This window comes from Zingiber officinale, chromosome 4A (assembly GCF_018446385.1).
Source record: "Zingiber officinale cultivar Zhangliang chromosome 4A, Zo_v1.1, whole genome shotgun sequence".
NCBI lineage: Eukaryota > Viridiplantae > Streptophyta > Magnoliopsida > Zingiberales > Zingiberaceae > Zingiber > Zingiber officinale.
In genome coordinates this window covers 139,516,299-139,535,997 of record NC_055992.1, presented here as the reverse complement: position 1 = coordinate 139,535,997, position 19,699 = coordinate 139,516,299, and the positions used below count along the sequence as shown (strand labels likewise).

Here is a 19,699-nt window from a genome sequence, read left to right as displayed (position 1 = left end):
CAAAGATCAAATCCTCAAATAAAAAAATAGACAAGGAATGGACCACGTGTAATTGCAGTCAGATAAATTGTGGTCGTGATTCGATCGTAATTGATTACGATTCCTCCTTGCGTTTACCGTCCCTTAGATTATAGTTTAGATCAGGATAGATAATCGAAGATTATCTAGATGCCACGGACGATGGGCTAAACTGTCGAGCACCGAGCTGGGAGTGGCCTTCGGGCAATCTCTAATCCCAAACTATAATATGAGAAGACGATAAATTCAAAGAAGGATCGATCACGGTCTTAATTTAATCATAATTATAAGTAATTTATCCTTTAATCCATTTATTTTAGACGAAGGGATCTGACCTCGTATGCGACCAGCGTCCTAAATTTATTTTTTAGGAAAAATATAATATAACACGTCGTAGTTAGCATTCAAGCCTTGGGGTCTAATCACCCATGCCCCCGGGATATTAGACTGTCGATGTTAATGACCGGTCTTAGCAATGCCTTAATAAAGGTTTAAATTATAACGTATTGCATTTATTAATCATTATCTCACAGGAATATTATTTAACTTTAGATGGGAATTTTAGATGAGTCACAGATTAACATATGAGAAAATTTTGACATACTAAATTCATTTTTTTATAATTTATATATTTAGACTTCGCCTCATTAATTTTGAAAATAGATGACTTTACCTCTTCATTTATTTTTCGAATAAATTTAAAACACAAATTATACATATTTAAAACTCCTACCATAAAAGTTCTACAAATGAGATCCTTTTAGCATGAACTGTTATCTTAACTTGAGTGATAATGAGTCGATTAAAGAAATATTTGTACAACATGATCACGTCTAACTTGATTAGTCCTTTTTTGAACGATAAGATCAAAACAATTTTAATTAAAAACCAACTCCGAAATGTCAAGATGATCTGAACGTACCGATCAACACTTTCTCATTGTTGGGATTCATCGTGCCATAATTGGCGGTCTAGCACGGCACCGGGCCTAGTTGAGACATCCGTAGATTGGATTGGACCCGAGTCTAACCCTGTCTATTTAATTCTTTTAAAAAATATTATAAAATAGAAAATTCATTAAAAAATATTTTTACAGAGTAATGGAATGGAGTAAACAGATTGTACACGTCAATTTTAATGGATTACACATGAAATTTTAAATTTAAATTAATCTTTAATTATGAATCATAATTACGTACGAGCCGGTAATTAGTCACTGTTAATTAAACTCCTCATTACTGTTTATTATCTGTAATCCAATCATATTCTCCGGCTTAATAATTTTTTTTCCTATTTCAACCAGCACGCACATATTTTACTCCAGGATTCACTTCGTCTATTACTTGGTATTATGTGACGGCCCCAGTGATTCGTCCACTACAAAAGCAGGTGCAGTTAGTGGCTGTCACTTTATATAAAACAAAGTATAGAAACGATAAATAGCGTGTCGCGCTGTTCTCTTCGGCTCCTGTTTCGACGGCCGACGCACGGCCTCGGGAGCGAAGGCGGCGGCTCTTCCATCCCTCCTCCTCTCGAGCTCTTCACCCCTTCTTCCTCCTCTTCACGGATCGGGGAGTCCCGTAAGCTGTTCTCCTTTTTCTTTGCTCATTTTTTTTTCTCTTGTGTTGTTGATCGGTTGGGGATTTTGATCGTCTTACTCAGGAGGGAGGGAAGAGGATCTGCGGTGGGGGCGGCTTAGGGGAGGGGATCGTTGATTGCTTGATCGGTGGCTACCGCGATGGCTGCTCCACCTGGTAGGGCACGGGCCGATTACGATTACCTGATCAAGCTTCTTCTGATCGGAGACAGCGGTATGGTTTTCTATGTCTTCTAATCCGCTTTTCATCTAAAAGGTCCGGTCTTTATTCTTCTTTTTTTTGCCCTTTCTGCCGCATTTGTGATTTGGCCCATGTAGGATACGATGTTTCGGTATTGATTGGATAGATCTGCATAAATATTGAAATTTGGGGATCTATTATGGGTTGTTGATTTGTATAAAGATTTTATGCCCCGTCAAAGCTTATGTTGGAGCTAGGTTTTTGTTAGATCTCACAATTTTGATTGTCTGGCTGGGTAATTGTGTTATGCTATTGTCTGGCTGGGTAATTGTGTTATGCGACAGATTAACTTTGATAAGTTTGGCAACCCTAATGGAATTTGGAATTATGTGATGAGAAAGGGCAGCCAAGTGCATGAGGTCCTGGTGAAGGGTTGGACCACATTAGGTCTATCTTTCTCAATCTTACCCTGCATCTTATGTGATGATAAGGTTATAGAAAATAAGTTGAGATTGTATGGACGTGTTTAAGGCAGACAATTGGTTATATAGTTAGAAGAGTTGAATCAAATAGAGAAGGGGGGAGATCATGAAAACTTTATTTGGCGTAACAAAAAAATGATTTGATCATTTTTAATATTCCTTGTGATAACATATGTGTAGTCAGCCTCAAATAGTTGGGACTATGACTTGATTATGATATTCTATGGTTTTTCTGATTCTAGCTTGGAGATCTTGACATACACACATAGCCATCGAGATATCTCATGGTGGACTACTTGTGAAAAAATTAAGTGTTGGTGGAATTCAATTACTCTTCTTTTATTATATTTGTTCATGAATGGAACCTAAAACCAAAGGCCTGTTACTACAAAATTAAGGGCTTTTGAAGGTCATATGGAAATTCGCATGGGTATACAGGTTCTTTGCAAATTTGCTTTACACAAGGGAATGGAAGCATGCCTCCTTAGTAACTGTTTACTTGGAGTAGTGAGAGATGAAAAGAATAGGGAGGATTAAAAAACTAGTGTTTTCTTGAGAAAAAGGACAAAACTAATTTTGTATCTTTCCTATTTTATTTCCTTCGACTTCTCTTCAATTAAGCAGATCCCCCCAAGTACATTTGATTTTAGAATTATACAATGACTCTGAGTTCTTGTTTCTTGTATGTGTTTTTCTTATTGAAAGTTTCCCCTATTTTTAGTGTGTAATGAGATCATTTACACATATCTGATTTTTTGTCCACTTACATTTGCCCATTTTTTTGAAATTTATACCATGGACTTAAACCATCTCAGGATTTGATGGTTTAAGACTTGGAAAACTATCAATAATTAGATATTGTATCTCCATGGATTAATCTCTCATGAGTCAAGTTTTATACGGACATTCCCCCTTAAAGTGACTTAATTGATATTTAATGAAGACTATGGTATTTGACCTGGCTCTCTGGCATTCTATGGAAAAAGGAAACTTTTTTTAAAAAAATACAAACCATATCCCAAAATATTTCACCTAAAAGATTTCTGTTGGAAGTTCTCCTGATTGTACAAGGATGTTCATTATCTAAAAATTGGTTAGTTGGTTGCTTGTTCATTTAATTCTCTATATGAGAAATTCTAAAGCCTATAAGGAGGAGAGAATAGAGAGTTTGATAACTCTGTTACAAGTATGAAGTATATGATAACAAGGGAGGGTGTCTAGCTCTAGAAATAGCATCAGCCAAGATCGTGGAGTTAGTTTCAAGAGAGACTAGCAAGGCTCCCTTGGTTTTTTGATTAGCATGCCATCCCTCATGTCAAGAGTCTTTCCATGTAATATAAATGTCTCTGGAACGTTTGAGTGTCTGTAGCAAGTATGTATTTTTTTAGTTCATATCCTCTGGGATAAAGCAGTAAGCCCTAGACTTTTATCTGGATTATACCTATAGAACTTGTGAGAGTACATAACACATATTAAGGTTTAAAAACAAAATCAATTAGTTGCTGTAGGTGGTCCACAGAATCTTTACTTTATGTAATTTTTTTGACTGATTAAATTCTTATTCAAAATCTATGGCAATGTTGTTCATCATGCTTCTATTGCTGAATGATAAAACTAGATGGTTACCTGATTTCTTGATGCATATGCAGAACCCAGGATTTGCCATGCCTATTTGCTTTTAGAGGTGGGCATTAACTTTCTTGTCTTTGATATCTGCTAAATTATTGATTAGGCCCTAGCTTTCTCATTTTCTTTAGTGTCTTTTTTTTTTCAGAACTGCGACTTGGGTTCTTTGTGAAGCTAACCATCTTTTTTTATTGTTTAAATTTTGCTAGCAATAATCTACATTCACCCTATTTTCATAGGGAAATCTGTAGGAATAAGGTTCAACTGCTCAAGTATTGTCTTGTTGGTGAATCTCCTATTATCTAAGCTTTTATCAAATGTTTTGTGGTTTTATAATCTGCTTTTTGTTCCTTGTCTAATTGCTTTGTTGAAATTTCAGCTTTATGTTATACTCCTTGACCTAATCAATTAATTGTTTCTGTTTTATGAATGATTGTAAATGACATGTGACTTCTGTAGAGTAGTGTAGTCCTTATTGATTTGTGCAGTTAATCTATCCTCGCTACACAGTATTGTTGTGAGGTAATATAAGGAGAGTGCATGAGGTTGTGTAAAGCAAAATGCATCAGGCCCTACTAAATTTACAAATAGAAGAAATATTATTCTTTTCAAGTTTCCATGCTCTGAATTTTCTATTGTTTTGACATATTCTCCTTTAGGTGTTGGGAAGAGTTGTCTCCTCCTGCGTTTTTCTGATGGCTCCTTCACGACAAGTTTCATTACTACAATTGGGTGGGTTAAGCTTCATCCTCTGTTAGTTTTTTTTTAAATGATTTTTCTGTTGGACAATTTTGTTGTTCTGACCACAATTACCTGACTTTTGCACAGTATTGATTTTAAAATAAGAACTATAGAATTGGATGGCAAGCGAATTAAACTACAAATTTGGGATACAGCTGGTCAAGAGCGTTTCCGAACTATAACAACCGGTTGGTTTATATTCTTTTATATATGAATCTAGTGCTTTGAGAGTGTGTTATTCTGACACCCTACCTTTTCCATTTTACCAGCTTATTATCGAGGTGCCATGGGTATCTTGCTTGTTTATGATGTTACCGATGAGTCATCTTTTAACAGTAATTACCTTTACAGCATTTCTGTAGCTATTTGCTGACATTATTTTATCTCCTTATGACTTATTGCACGCTTCTCTTGACAGACATTAGGAATTGGATTCGGAACATCGAACAGCATGCTTCTGACAACGTAAACAAGATTCTTGTTGGTAACAAGGCTGATATGGATGAAAGCAAACGGGTACGTTCCTCGGTAACATAACATAATTCTGTGTTATTTCCTACCAATTACAATAGTCACTCAGGCTCCTGACAAGGTTCTTCAACTTTGCAATTGTGCAGGCTGTGCCTACTGCAAGTGGACAAGCACTTGCTGATGAATATGGAATCAAGTTCTTCGAGACTGTAAGTTGTATTTCTCTTTTTTTTTTTAAAAAAAAAATAATTTTATGATCTAAAGGTATTTTCGATATCTTATTGCTGGTTTTTGTGCTGTGAAGAGTGCCAAGACAAATCTCAATGTGGAACAAGTCTTCTTCTCAATAGCTAGAGACATCAAGCAAAGGCTTTCTGAAACTGATAACAAACCTGAGGTGGAAGGAATTTCCTTACACTTAACTAGTGCAATACGCTTCCTACGCCTCTTAATCAATCGTGAATTTGTTACAGGACCGGACAATCAAGATCAACAAACCAGACCAGGGAGTCGCCGAGGGTACTGCAGCCACAAGATCAGCGTGCTGTGGGTCTTGAGATGCAGGTTAGGGCAGTTTGCATGGATTTGATTGTAGTTGATAACTAATTTGCATGTTATCGGCAACAACTAATGCTAGTGATATAATTGACCGGTGAACTTATCTGACAATTCTTTCGCCGTTGGGGATTGAAAACCTGCAGTTGCTATTTTGTTGTGAAACCTGTATCAGAATGTAAGCTGTTGTCACTATCCTGCCATGTCTCAGTGTGAGAACGATATCGACTTGTTAAGTTGTAACTACAAGATCGTCTTCCAAAGTGCTGGTATTTTAAACTAATTTTTAGTTCTTGGAATAATGTTTCAGTTAGATGAATGTTATTGAGTTGCATTGGTAGGACCTACTATGATGAGCCGGTATGGTATGGCTATAGAGGGAGACGGTGAATGCGCCTCTTCGAATTAATATTCTCGCACAAAAGTAGAGGTAAATGGATTATTAGTAGTGTATGTTTATGTGTTATTGATTGTGTCAAGTTATAATTGTATATCTATACAAAGGATCGCCAAAGAGCTAGTTGGCAAATCACAACTCGGTTGAAAGGTTTGCAACTAGCTATGCGTATTTGATATAGTTTTAGCTGACTAAGTGGGTCGATGAACTAAAAGAGTTGAGCATTTTGGCACACAAAGCACACTATGTGGAATCATCTACAAGGAAACAACACGATCCGAACTCGCAAAAAACAAAGTATTTCTTCCAAAGGTACCTGACAGAAAGTTTTTGTTAAAAAAACCCCCCACAATTTAATGAAATAATTAAATTGAAATAGTTTTATCACATTAATAATATTTTGTCCATTCCCAGCTTGAGATCATTCTCCATCGGCGACAGGTTCAAATCCAGCATCATCTCACTCCGGCGATGCTCCTCGCCGGCTTTCTTCTGCGCCACCAACCCAGCGTCGTGGCCGCCCAAGGCCTGTCCGACGGCGAACTCGTGACCGCAGACGGCGCACTCGTGCACCCTCGGCCTGCTGTCGACGCCGCCGCCCTCGCGGCAGTGGGCGGCGGAGCCTCCGCCGGCCGCCAGGCGCGCCTTCTTGTGGCTCGCCCGGTGGCCGCCCAGCGCCTGGAACGAAGGGAACCGCCGGCTGCACGTCTTGCACTCGAACACCCGCGCCGCCCCTGACGACGGCGACGGCGACGTCGTCGTCGTCGAATAGTGTGCGATGAAATCGCCCTCGTCGACGGCGATGACACCGGCGGCGCCGCCCTGAGAGAGGAGCATCACCACCTTGGCCATGTCGATGCTCTCAACGTGATCTCCTGCTCCAAATCTATATCGCTTCATTTTTTTTAATCATATGGCAAGATGGTGGAGGATGCTCTTTATAGAAAAAAAAAAAGAAAAGGTGGACTATTCACTTTTGGTAACCTAATTTAGTATATATCCCTCTAAGTTTGACTTTGGTAACATTTTTTTTAAAAAAAAAATTGGTCCTTAGGGTTTCCATAAATGGAAAGAAACTAAGTGCAATGTATAATCAACTAAGATTTTTTTTAATCTAGTTGGATTGAATCAAATCTCTTTTTTTTTTATAATCTAGGTATTCAAGTCTTATCATCCGATTAGTATTGCAAGTAACAAATTCGACCATAAAAATTTTCCATCAGTTACTAGAGTAAATCCGAAAACATACGACAGTCTGCACAATGACTCAGCGCTCCTAGTGGTTCAAATACGGGAGATGAGTTTCTTACGCTGCTTAGGTTTTAAATCCTAGGTACATAGAGTGACTCAAGGTGTGCTTACCATTGCATCATAACTCAAGGGCAATCAAATCTCAAACTTGATTTAACTAGATGGTGTCATCCATATTAAACCCTAAAAGATCGACCGTTAGGTATTGATATTTTGACAACCTAGCTTATATGATCGTAAGATACTTTCACACAATTGATGAAGGAAAGATGTTTTAATTTGTGATAGCTAATTGCATGTTTATATTATTAGCAAGAAAGTAATTAGGTGATCAAATAAGAATTTTGCGTTGTTCTCCCAAATGACTATCTATGATAATAGGGTTATGGTGGTAGATGATTCAAGTGGAGTTAAATTTTACATTGTTTAAGCTTGTTTGGTAATATAATCAAATCAAGTTAAATCTAAAATGAATCTAACTATTGAAATACTAACTCAAGTTTGCCTTATTTTTTATTATTATTATGAGTTTGAACTTAATTCAAATTTGACTTAAATTTAGTTCATTTAGATGTTATCAAACTCTTCAAACATATTTAATTATTTAAAATTTTATATATTTAAATTTATTTAGTTGGTTGGTGAGCTTTAATATTACATGTATATTTGTTTATTTTAAAAGCTTATTTATATTTACAAGTTTGATAAGAGTTTTATTGATAAATATAGTTCACAAATAGCTCATAATTTTTGTTTTTTTTTTAGTAATCAGAGTATCTAAGCTTCTCTCAACTAATCTTAGATGTAGTTGTTCTTCCCCCAATCGTGTAAATTCTAGGGGACTCATAATTGTTGTTAATTTTTTTTGGTAATCCAAATATTTAGCTATTTGAACCAACTAATCCTTAAAGTGACTGGGTTGGTCCTATAGAGGTTTACCATCGGCCACCAAGATAAATTCAAGAAACACAGATGAGTCCTAGTAGATAGCCCAATATCACGAGTGGTTTGAACACCGCGGGCGTATGATATGCCCTGTGAGATATTCAAACCCTTATTGCATGGGAACTCATCTTACCTCTTACCATCACATCGTACCCTATGGGGTCTCATAATTGTTATTCATTTTTTTAATATAATCTATGTATTCAACTTTTTGAACCTCAGGAAGTGCTCTCAGAAGTCCATCCAAGAGGCCAGCATTTTTAGGTTTGTCGTTCCACTAGAGAAAAATATAGCACTATAGCCCCAGTGGCAAACGAGCTTTTCGATTGAACAAAGCATTTATCACTAGTGTCATCATAGAAGTTATGTCTTATGTGGATTACGCTCACCCCCATCATCTCCGCCAATCCACCTTAGGACCAACATGAAGAAGGTAAATCATGGTAACCAAGTGGCAAGTTTGGGGGGTGGGTAAAATACGGATTGTAAAGATTTACACCCTATCAGTTCTGATATTCGACCCATGCACCTCATGTGATAAACCAACAACCACTTACCAATTCAGATAAGCCCGTGGAGACTCATAGATCTTATACCTTGAACAATAAGGAAATCGATGACAAGGTGCTTTTGAAAAAAAAAAAAAATTAACATCGTCAACGACTACAATAAGTTGTTGATCGAACACACCGAAATCTAAATGCAAAAGAATGGCGAGACAAATCTTTAGCTAAAGGTTTTCGTAAGGCGGACTCTGCTTGGGTTCATAGTTGGTGCAATGGACATGAAACCCCAAACCCTAATGTGTAAGTCAACATCAAATCTAGTGATGGTCAACGCTGCAGAGATCTCTAGCTAGCTAATCTTGATCTGTAGTTCAACTTGACAGATAGACAGTTAAGACCGAGTACAAATCAGTATAAGTCAACGGATTAGATCTCCAACAAGTTGTCAATTCTCTTGATAAAAAATATTTGAAAATAATACATGAGGAATTCATACAAAATTTGTAGCTGACAATTAATGTATTTAATTTTTAATTAATTAAACTCATTAAACAGATAATTAAGAGATAATTAGTGGGACATGAATGGTTTACTTTATTTAATTAAAGTCCACTCTGAGCGCAAGGAGTGCCTAGACGTTGACTTAAGCATATTAGAATACTGTCATTAGTGTTGAGCAATATATAAACTTTTATTTACTTGGATTAATTATTTATTTGTGGGGAAAATATGTCTACAATTCTTATTTTTTAAAAATAAAAATATATTTTTTTAGGAAAATAAATATAAATATATTAATCACATTGACTTTTTATAATTTGAAGATTAATTATGTGTTTATTATATGTGATAAGGCTTTTAGTTTTATTATACATCACTAAATGATATGGTAAAAATAAGATAAATAAATAACGATGAATGGATTAAGCGGCAAAGTATGAGTACGAATCCTCTGGTTATTAAATTACGGATCAGAGGATGATTTACTTTATGAATTGATCTATTTTGATGGACTCCATCACTTAAACAATTGAGGTCCATCATAATCTATCAATCACGATCAGTGGATCATCTTCTGGTCCACAAATTACGGATCAGAGGATCCCGTTTGGACAAGTATATGTTGGCTAATAGTGATTTGGAGGACCAAATATTTAAAAGATTATAAAATTTTCATTTTTAATAGTTGGATTTTAGAATAAAAGAGTATTTAAATATTAATTTTTCAAAGTTGAATTTACTGTATAGTTGGGAAAAAAATTCTAATTCTGTAAAATATCATAATATCTATACAATCAAGACGTAAAAAAAAATTGAATACTTCATCCAAAATATAATTTTAGCAAGTTATCACATCATTTAATTGATCTTTTATTAATTACTATGCAACATTATATAATGAAGTAGGTTAAGGTATACACGTTAGGCGAGAATGACTAAATTATTTTTTAGCAATATTGTTAACAAATTAACCTCAAACTTATAGTTAGAAATAAGAGGCAAGTCTAATGCAAGTAATTAAGTATAATTATAATATTTGTGGCCTTTGGAATCAGCATGATTAAGAAATTTAATGCTACTAATTAAGAATTTAAAATAGATTTGAAAAAAGGTTAAACTTTTTCCATTGGAGAAGATGATTTTGAAGACCTCATCAAAGAGATGAAAAGTTTGCTTTGACTTCAATTTTAAAAGGGAGAACCAACTTGTAAAGAAAAATATAAAACTTTTGCACAATTTTATACACAATATATATTTTTTAAATTAAATAGTTTACTTGTCCATTCAATTTATATATTCAAGAATTAATTAGAGGAGATTGCGAGACAGTGATAAAACACTTAAAGGAATAAATATATGATCAAGTTTTGAATTTCAATTGGAATGAATATTTTAAAAGTTGAGCGTATATAAACGAATTTTCTTAGATGAATAGAAATAGACTAATGAAGCATTTGTAGTAGTCAAATCACAAATGGTTATCCATTATCCATGTTTTACATTAACCACTAAATGGGTGGATAGGCAATGCCCTAACTAATATGTTCTCATATATTAGACCTAGGATTGTAAATGAGTAAAGTTTTGTATTATTCAAGTTTATTAATAAATTAAATTAGTTAAGCTAAGTCAGAGTCTAAAATAAAATAAATCATTAAAATAGTTATTCGAATTTAACTTAATTTCATTCTCATGAACTTATTTAAGCTTGACTTAAATTTAATTCAAATTTAATTTATACTTGATTTGTTTAGATGTAATATATTAAATTCTCATTTTAAACTTGTTTAATTATTTAAAATTTTATATTTTAAAATTTATTTAATTGATTAATGACTTTAATAATACAAATTTATTTATTTTAAAACTTCTTTATTTTTTATAAATTGATTTTTTTAATATTATTGAATATTAGAAAAGTGAAATGATGGTCCCACCATTTATGTGTCTATCCTTAAGAATTTTCCTTAAGATTTTTCTTTAAGAATATCATAGTTCTAATTTTCATAATCTTAATTCATGAAAATTAATAAATTGAGTTCATTCATAATCTTAATTCATGAGTATTAATTAGTTGAATTCATATATGATGAAGTTATTTATTTAGGTGGTGTTTAACTTTTTCTTGAAAATCAAAATAAAAATCATAGTATTATGAAATAGGCATAAGTATGAACATAAATATCACTTTTACAAATAATATTTGATTAATTAAATATTTTCTATTGAAATAAACATAAATTTTCTTTTACACCTTAGAGAAAAATTTATATGTAAGAAAAAAATTAAATGTAAGAAAAAATATGATGAAAGAGAATGATAAAAGGAAAGTGTGAAAAAATAAAGAAAAAAATATATGATAAGAGAATAAGAAGAGAAAATGTGATGGGAAAGAATAAAAAAAGGAAAGTATAATAAAAAAAAAAATGAGAAGAGAGTATAATAAGAGAGAAATAGTTGAATAAATTGTTCCAAACTATTCATTTAATTCATATATTCATAAATAACCTCTTCACAAACATCACAAATAAAAGGCACAAATCTAGAATTAATATAAGCCAATGTAGAAGGCAAAACATGAACTAGCCAATAAATTAGGCCACAACTTTTCATAGTTTCCAAAAAAAATGCAAAACAAAATACACAATTTAGCCTATAACACATTCAGCTCTGAGCAGAAACTTCATTTGAATCGATTTTACAACTTAAGGCGCCCAATGGCCCTGAAGAACAGATTAGACATCAGAGTTTGGTTTCAGGCTTTTTAGCACCGAACAAGTTTTCGAATAATTTTGGGGCCATAGAAGGAAGCTGCATTGGCAATGGAGCCATGAAATTGACAATCTTTTCATGTACATGGTATCTGAAATTAAGAGGCTGAATTAGTATACGAAAAGGAGTTCTCGTGAAAGTAATGCAAGATTAGAGTACCTTATTTTGCGGCTTTTAGAAGCTCGTCGGTCGACTGTCTTGCGCTTTTTAGGCTGCAGCTTTTTCAGAGAATAGTAAAGTGTCTCTGGAAGAGACCAAGAACAAACTCAGTAAAGTGAAGGATCGGTATGATACTTGATGCCCAAAGCACACATTACTTTAGAAGATTTAATTCCTCAATATTGACCAAATCGACCAAGTAGTTCAAAAACAGAAATTAACCAAGATTAGATTACCAAAGAGCAAGTAAAAACTAACCAGATGACTGAAGATTAGATTCCAAGAACTCCTTGAGAAGCTGCGAGTAAAATTCAGAATCCTCAAGTAGCTCTGGGTCACCATCGACATATTCATCCAAAGCATTTGCCTAAAATAAATCAATAAATCAGCACAATATCAGATCAGTGTCACAGCAAACATCTCCAGTTGCTTTTCATTAAAAGCTCTTAATAATACCAAAATGAATTTTGGGAGATGATATGGACATGTATTTATGCGACTAATAAATGTTCCAGTTAGACAATGTAACACTATGATAAATATACACATTAATCGAGGAAAAGAAGGAACAAATAAGACTTAGTTAGCAACGATAAAATAATATAAAATTGATTTAAATATAGATGATGATTAAAGGTTCAAGCCCAATGGCGTAGAAGGATCTATATAGTAAACCCCACTTATTGAGATAAAAGTTTGGTTGTTGTTGTTGGTTATTATCATAGGCTTATACTTCAGTCTATGGCCCAAGAGTCCATAAGTTGCAAAAACATACTTGACGTATGTGTTTGGAGCATTACCAAAATAATAAGATCTTGATGCTCGCCTGTTCACAGTGTCGTATTAGCACCAACAAAAGAAAAAGGAAAAAAATAAAGGAAAAGGAGAAGAGGAAGCTCGGGTGAAGAGTGAGAAAATCAACTCTCATGTAGATAAAAATCTACCACAATTTGAAGTTCTTTAGAGCAGTCCTTTACTATTAATCAAATAGTTTGTACTGGTTATATTGTTCAACAAAATGGAATCAACAACTCAGTGATGCTTATTTCAAGACTGAAAAGTTGGATATATGCAAAATGAGGAAAGCAAGGTAAGATTAAAACCTCTTCCTTGAGATTTTCTGTTTCTGTCAATTCAGGAATCTGTTCGATAAAACAACCGAGTTATGATCACTTTATGATCTCCATATCGGCTAAATAAATTAGTTAAGCCTGACTTATTAAGACATTGGGACTTACTTCTCCAAATACACCAACAGAAGATCTCCTTAGCTGCATCCTCCTAATCATTCTGCTTGGATCTCTCATGTAACCATTTACTTGTTCACTAATGTTCTTCAGATTACAAATGCCGAAAAAAGGTCAGTAAACAGCAATAGCAGCATCCGAGTGAAAGTGTTCAAATAATGCTAAAGCATTCCCAAATGTTGCATGACCTACCTGATTAAACGCCTGCATTTTGCCTTTAAAAGCAACTGCACCACTTATGACTTGTGTCTTTCTATGCCATTTATCTATTGAGCTGTTCCTGAATGGTGTTATTCTGTAAATAATGCCAAGAAATTGGAAACTGTGGTTAATTTTTAGCAAGATATGTATAGTAGAAATATCTAAGCAGCAGGGAGATCAGTTACAAACACTTTCCATGAATACTAGAGAAATGAGATTACAATTCTATGTGATCAAGGAAAAATTATAAATCCTTAACCCTAGTATTAGTAGCACCATCTTTATTTGGGAATCTAGCAACAATCTCTTATACTAATAGCAAATATGAGATAGCTCAATCATTGCATCATAAGTATGGAAGTGGTACTTGTACACGAGCTTAGCGCTTGTGATCTGGACAATACATGAAAGAGTTCCTAATATTAAGATGACAATTAAATGACTTTCACTAAAGGGCAGCATGATGCACGAAGCTCCTGTCAATGCAAGGCCTCGGGAAATAGAATTGTAAACGAGTCAAGTTGAGCCGAGTTTTCTGGTGTTCAAGCATGTTTGATAAGGTAACCAAGCCTAAAATGAACCAAGCCGCCAAAATGATTATACAAGCTGGTTTGGTTTCTTTTTTATAAGCTTGCTTGAATTTGGTTTGTTTTCATGTTTTTGAGCTCTTTGAGTGTTTGAAACTTTTGCATTTTTAAGCTTGTCTGATTGATTGTTGAGCAAATTTGTTTGTTCGTTTTGAAAGTTTCTTTGTTTGTTTACTATCTTGTTAAGAGTTTTGTTGATGAACATGGTTCACAAATTTTGTTCGTGAATATTAATCATGAACATTGTTCGCAAACCACTCACAATCTTTATTCATGAACATTAATGAATTGAATACAAATGTGTTCAAACTTATTCATTTAGTTTAACAAGTTATTCAAGCTTGTTCATTTAATTGACCTTGTCTGTATTGAACAAACATAAACTTGCTTTTACCAAGTCGAACACCAAGCTTGCTCACAAACGTTTGATTCATTTACAGCCCTACTAAGAAAGGGTCTATTGTATGCGGTATTACTCTACATTGCAAGAGGTCATTTCCACAACTTGAACCCATGACAGTAATTTTATCGGTGCATTAAGGCTCCCCTTCAGTTAAATAACTTTCACTAACTTCAGTAAATATATGCACAGGTCTGATAACATTTTTGCTGTGTAGATATACAATATGGCTAGAGTTAGTTAAGAAGATCCAAAACTACTGTGCTAATGCCAGATTTTCTAATAAGGTCCATTTGTCAAATTTAGATCCATCTATATTTCTGACAATGGTAACAAGTGTCCAAAATCAATTACATTAATCATCTCAACCAAGCCCCTGATCTTTGATAAGAATCATAAATGACAGAAACTAAGAACTCAAAGAATTCATGTTTCTGTTCTATTGAGAATGTCACACTCTTTTCAATTCACAATCCATTTTGATGTGTCATAAAATAAAATCAGATTAATAAACAACTGATAAATATTTAATTTGATACATAATGTTCGTAGCATGTAGTTGAATTGTACAACTATGTATAATATCTAACTAAGTAATAGGATAACATTATGTAATATAACATAATAGTTATGAGTTATGTTAATACTTAATATGTATTTCTATAATAAATTAAATGTATATATGTATCATTATTTTCCTTTTTGAGAAAACAGTGAGACAATACATTGTAAGACTGGTTAGAAGATTAGACTGGATAGTACGAGAAGGCGATAATTTACCAAAACAATTAATCAATGTAATAAAAAATAACTTAATTGATTTGAATTTTAATAGTGATACAGTCTCGAAAAGAACTGAAGAGAGAAATAATTATCATCAACCCTCAATTGGTAAATAACATATGTCCTTGAGAAAACACAGGGATCCTATGATAGATCCATATCTAAATTTCAAGTTTGCTTGTGCAACAAGTTTTTTTCCTAATCCTGAGAAACTTATTTTAATAAATAAATAGGTTCAAAATCAACAAAATCTTTAGGCATTTGGATTAAAAAAGTAGTAGAAAAAGCCAACATATTCTCTTGATAAATGTGATTTCTTTTGCACCATGATGCCTCAGTCAAAACTTGAAAGATTATTATATGCTGCTTTATTTTTCATAAAACTAGATAATTCTATCGCATTTCACTTAATAACAAACCTCGAATGCATATTACTTATTTGTGACCATTCTTCGTCATTATCTTCCTTCAACTTGTTAAAAGAATCCTCATTCTTAGAATATTCTTTTTTATTTCCTGCAGCACATTAAGGTCAACAATTGTGCAAGCTCAATAAGATTGTTGTATACATCAGATGACAAAACATTAAGAATAAAAATCTATCTACATAATATCACGAATCTTACCAGTTAGACTCTGAAGTATAAAAGGGTTTTTCTCGAGCAAAGCCTGAAAGTGAAATATCAATAAGACAAATATGAAGTGTATTGTCCAAAACATTCAATGTGTATAAGAAGTATATCGCAAAAAACACAATTTTACCTCCTGCAACTCCAATATGCTACTCAATGTTTGTTTTGAAGAAAGCACAAGGTCGGAATATGCTTGATCAACATCTTCAGCTGAATTGCAGAATAAGGACCTTACAGGTTCCTGATGAATGCATTAGACAAGGCTATCAAATCTATCGATTTTTGTACGTGTTAGATTACTTCACAAAGTTTGTAAATTTCTTCTTTAAATTTGTATACCTGTGGAAGCTTGTTTGTGTTTGAAAATGTTTTTTGCAGTAAGAATCTCAACTCCAAAGTCTTGTCCCATAGTACCTTTAAATGATTATTGTTATAGGACATCAGTGCTGATAATACATATATGGAATTTCAAACATAGAATTGATTCAGAAATTATAACACCTACAGGTATTTATAGTTCTATGAACACCAAGCTAGACAATATTTCTTCCAGTAATCATTGGGCAGTCAGACAATTTAGCATAAAAACAAAAACTTTAGAAAAACATATGTGCAGTGCAAAGAAGTATTTTTTTTCCATTATCTAATTAATGCAAACTATAGTGTAATCACATTTTAATTATATATTAGAAAGCAATTATATATCGAATCTGCGACAAAACCACTAATAGTATAATTAAAAAACATATAGAAAATAACCATATAACAATTACTAATTGTCCCGGAGATCATCTACATAAATTTTATCCATAACTAGTCTTTATGTAAGGTTAGATTGTTTGTTAATATTTGATAAGTAAAGTTTTCTTTGGTCTCTGTTTACTCATGCTCAGATTGATTCGACTTATGTAAATATAAGATATAGCATTCATCTTTAAGCATATCCATATCATCACAATTATTTCTCATTTTATCAACTGCTGCAGCTAAAATCTTTTCATATGCGCACACAAAAATAATTACAGAAACAAGGTCATACCTTCTGGTTCTTTACTGCATGACCTTTTACAGCATCTTCATCCTTCTGTCGTTTCAAGTTCTTCAAAAGAATCCTAATTGTCAAGATAGATGAAGAGAAAAAAAGTGAATCAACATTAAATTTGAACAAGATGTTCTTAAAATGTATAGTGAGTATGAATACATTTGTCTGACAAAAGAAAAGTATCAGAGGGAAATAAATTATTCAGATAGCTGCAACTGTCAGCAAAAAACAAGTAAGAAAGATGCAAATGTATTAACTTTTGTCCAAGGCATTAGTTCAACCAGCATTGGTTGAATAAAACTATAGTGCATGAATTGTTTCAAACAATATTATTATGAAAAGCATTTCATAAGTACAAATGGTACGTGCATAGAGTATTTATAACACCTGGATATTAGAATTATGCCCATTTCTTCCAAAAAATCACATACTGACATACACATGGTAGATTTTTGAGCAAATAAGTGTAGCCTATAAAAGAACCTATTAGCATCTACTAGGCTTGCTTTTTTTACTACAAGGTCAAATAAAAGCAAACATAGAGAAGAAACTGATTTTTTTTCCTTCATCAAAGGTATGATGATAAATTCTTATTCAGCTGACTAAAAATCATATTTATCACTTTAGCCAACATATCACGAATCAATTAATTAACAACATAGCTACCGAGTTCCTGGTTTTAACCTTACAATCTATTTGACCATTACGACCACACTTTTTCAATCTTCAAGGTTGATCAATCCCAATCAGACGTTGAGTTTGATTCAGATTTGCCAACCACAATCTTTTTTTCTCCAGAGAAACAAGCATCTATAATAGAATCAAGTGTGTGATTATTTTAATTGGCCTTTCCAGAATTAACATCGTTTAGCATAGTACGAGGAAGTGGGCTGTTTTCACCCCTGTTATAGAGGATTGACTATAAATCCTATAAAAAAAATGCTCTGAGTTCGTAAAAATCAACTTTTTACTTGTCTAACTAATAGATCAAGGTAATGATGACCCAGGCTTTCATCAGATGAAAACTTACTGTTCCTCACTGCGAATATTTTGATATTGCTTCTCAAGTTCATCCATTTCTTCATCTATTTGCCTCTCATTTTGTTCTGCAACACTTGCTTCATCTTCATCCTCAAGTCCATCCATCTCTTCGTCTATTTGCCTCCCATCTTGTTCTGTATCACTTGTTTCATAACCATCCTCATCCTCCTGCTAGGGCAGAATTCATGTTTCCCAAACATCAAATGAGCAGAAGGATAGAAAAAATATAACTGTCTAAAAGAATTAGAACCAAGATTACCAATTCATCTTCCGAAAGACTTTCATCCCCAGATGCGCTGACGTCCTCATCCAGTAGTTGTTGTTCCATTCTCTTAGAAGGAAAGCCCATCCCACCATCAGAATCGCTCTCTTCTTCCGCCATATGTTGACTCTCCACATCAACACGCTTCAGCTTCTTGTGTGATTTTCCCATAGCCAACGGAGAAAGAAACGGAAGGAGAAGGAGAAGGCAACGCGGGCGAAATAATGCAAGCACGGCGGCGCCGCCGATGGAGTTCCTCGTGAGGGCTCGCTGCTGGAAGAGACGGGGGTTATCGAAAACCCTTCAACCGGATCGGTACTAATTCCGCCACGGTCCAATTTGCATTTATTCGCACCGGTTCAGTTCATACCAGCTCGGCCCGATTGAATCAATCTAACTAACTCAAATCCTAATCAATCTTAAACTCAATATCCACACTAAAACAAGCCTAATTAAGTTTAAGTCATGTACCATTAAATTAGTAATAATTTACATATTGAAATGCATAAGTGAGGGCCTGAGAGCATCTCCAATGCAAGTTTTATCAAAGATTTGTAAAATTTAAAAATTTCATTAAAAAAGTTTTTATGATTGTGTAGGTGAGATTTGAAATTTTTAATTCAAGAGTAGGTTTGAGTTTTCAAATCTATTTTTTTTTTTTTAAGGTGGAGTCAATAATTAATATACATGATTGAACCATTTTAAATAATTTAAAAATAAATTATTTGATGAGTTAATTATAATGTTTCAGTTTATAAATAATTAGTAATAATTAAAATTATATTTTTTCCTTTTAAAAATAAATATATTTGAGATAAGTTAAAAAAATATACAAATGACTATAATTAAATTAAATTTATAAAATAATTAAATATTAAATAAAATGATAAATTATATTAAATTAAAAATAATAAATTAATTAATTTATTATTTTTAATTATAAATAAATTAAATTAAAGATTATAATTAATTAAAATATCAAATGAAAATTATATAAAGATATTAAATGAAAAAATTATATGCAGGTTTTTTTTGTTAAATTGTCGAGAAAATAGTAGATTTGTATTGAAATTGATGTAATATGCATGGAGTCATACAATTACATGTGGAGAGAATTATAAAAAAAACTCACTCAAAGTTTTAATGATTAGAAATGTTTCAATGAATTTTTATAATATTGATGTGGCATGTTAGAATTCTAAAAAAAACTCATTCAAAACTTTAACGATTGAAGATACCCTGAGGGGCAAATCATGCGCGAGTTTGAGAGCCGAGCTCGGATGTCCGACCACCCGAGTGCCT

General features: G+C 33.3%; 3 protein-coding genes across 4 annotated transcripts; 1 reads left to right on the top strand and 2 right to left on the bottom strand.

The window, feature by feature from the left end:
• Positions 1 to 1,447: 1,447 nt before the first annotated feature.
• Positions 1,448 to 5,934, top strand: LOC121971471 (ras-related protein RABE1c-like). The gene is made up of 9 exons (XM_042522754.1): positions 1,448 to 1,598; positions 1,681 to 1,829; positions 4,564 to 4,636; positions 4,733 to 4,833; positions 4,915 to 4,980; positions 5,064 to 5,161; positions 5,263 to 5,325; positions 5,421 to 5,513; positions 5,590 to 5,934. The coding sequence occupies exons 2-9, from the start codon at positions 1,757 to 1,759 to the stop codon at positions 5,671 to 5,673; spliced, it is 651 nt and encodes a 216-aa protein (XP_042378688.1). The 5' UTR covers positions 1,448 to 1,598; positions 1,681 to 1,756; the 3' UTR covers positions 5,674 to 5,934.
• Positions 5,935 to 6,452: 518 nt separating this feature from the next.
• On the bottom strand, positions 6,453 to 6,975 carry LOC121972845 (zinc finger protein ZAT11-like). Its single transcript, XM_042524468.1, has one exon. It carries the CDS (start codon positions 6,966 to 6,968, stop codon positions 6,453 to 6,455), a length of 516 nt encoding a protein of 171 aa, XP_042380402.1. The 5' UTR covers positions 6,969 to 6,975.
• Positions 6,976 to 11,799: 4,824 nt separating this feature from the next.
• LOC121971470 (protein AATF-like) lies at positions 11,800 to 18,747 on the bottom strand. Of its 2 annotated transcripts, none has more exons than XM_042522752.1 (13): positions 18,395 to 18,747; positions 18,125 to 18,306; positions 17,092 to 17,164; positions 16,392 to 16,466; positions 16,183 to 16,293; positions 16,047 to 16,089; positions 15,840 to 15,936; positions 13,642 to 13,744; positions 13,441 to 13,536; positions 13,306 to 13,344; positions 12,461 to 12,569; positions 12,203 to 12,287; positions 11,800 to 12,134 (listed from the first exon to the last, which is right to left on the bottom strand). In XM_042522752.1, the coding sequence occupies exons 1-13, from the start codon at positions 18,566 to 18,568 to the stop codon at positions 12,014 to 12,016; spliced, it is 1,308 nt and encodes a 435-aa protein (XP_042378686.1). In that variant the 5' UTR covers positions 18,569 to 18,747; the 3' UTR covers positions 11,800 to 12,013. The 2 variants fall into 2 exon arrangements, with proteins under 2 accessions (XP_042378686.1, XP_042378687.1); XM_042522753.1 differs by having other exon boundaries at positions 18,125 to 18,303.
• Between the last annotated feature and the right edge of the window lie 952 nt (positions 18,748 to 19,699).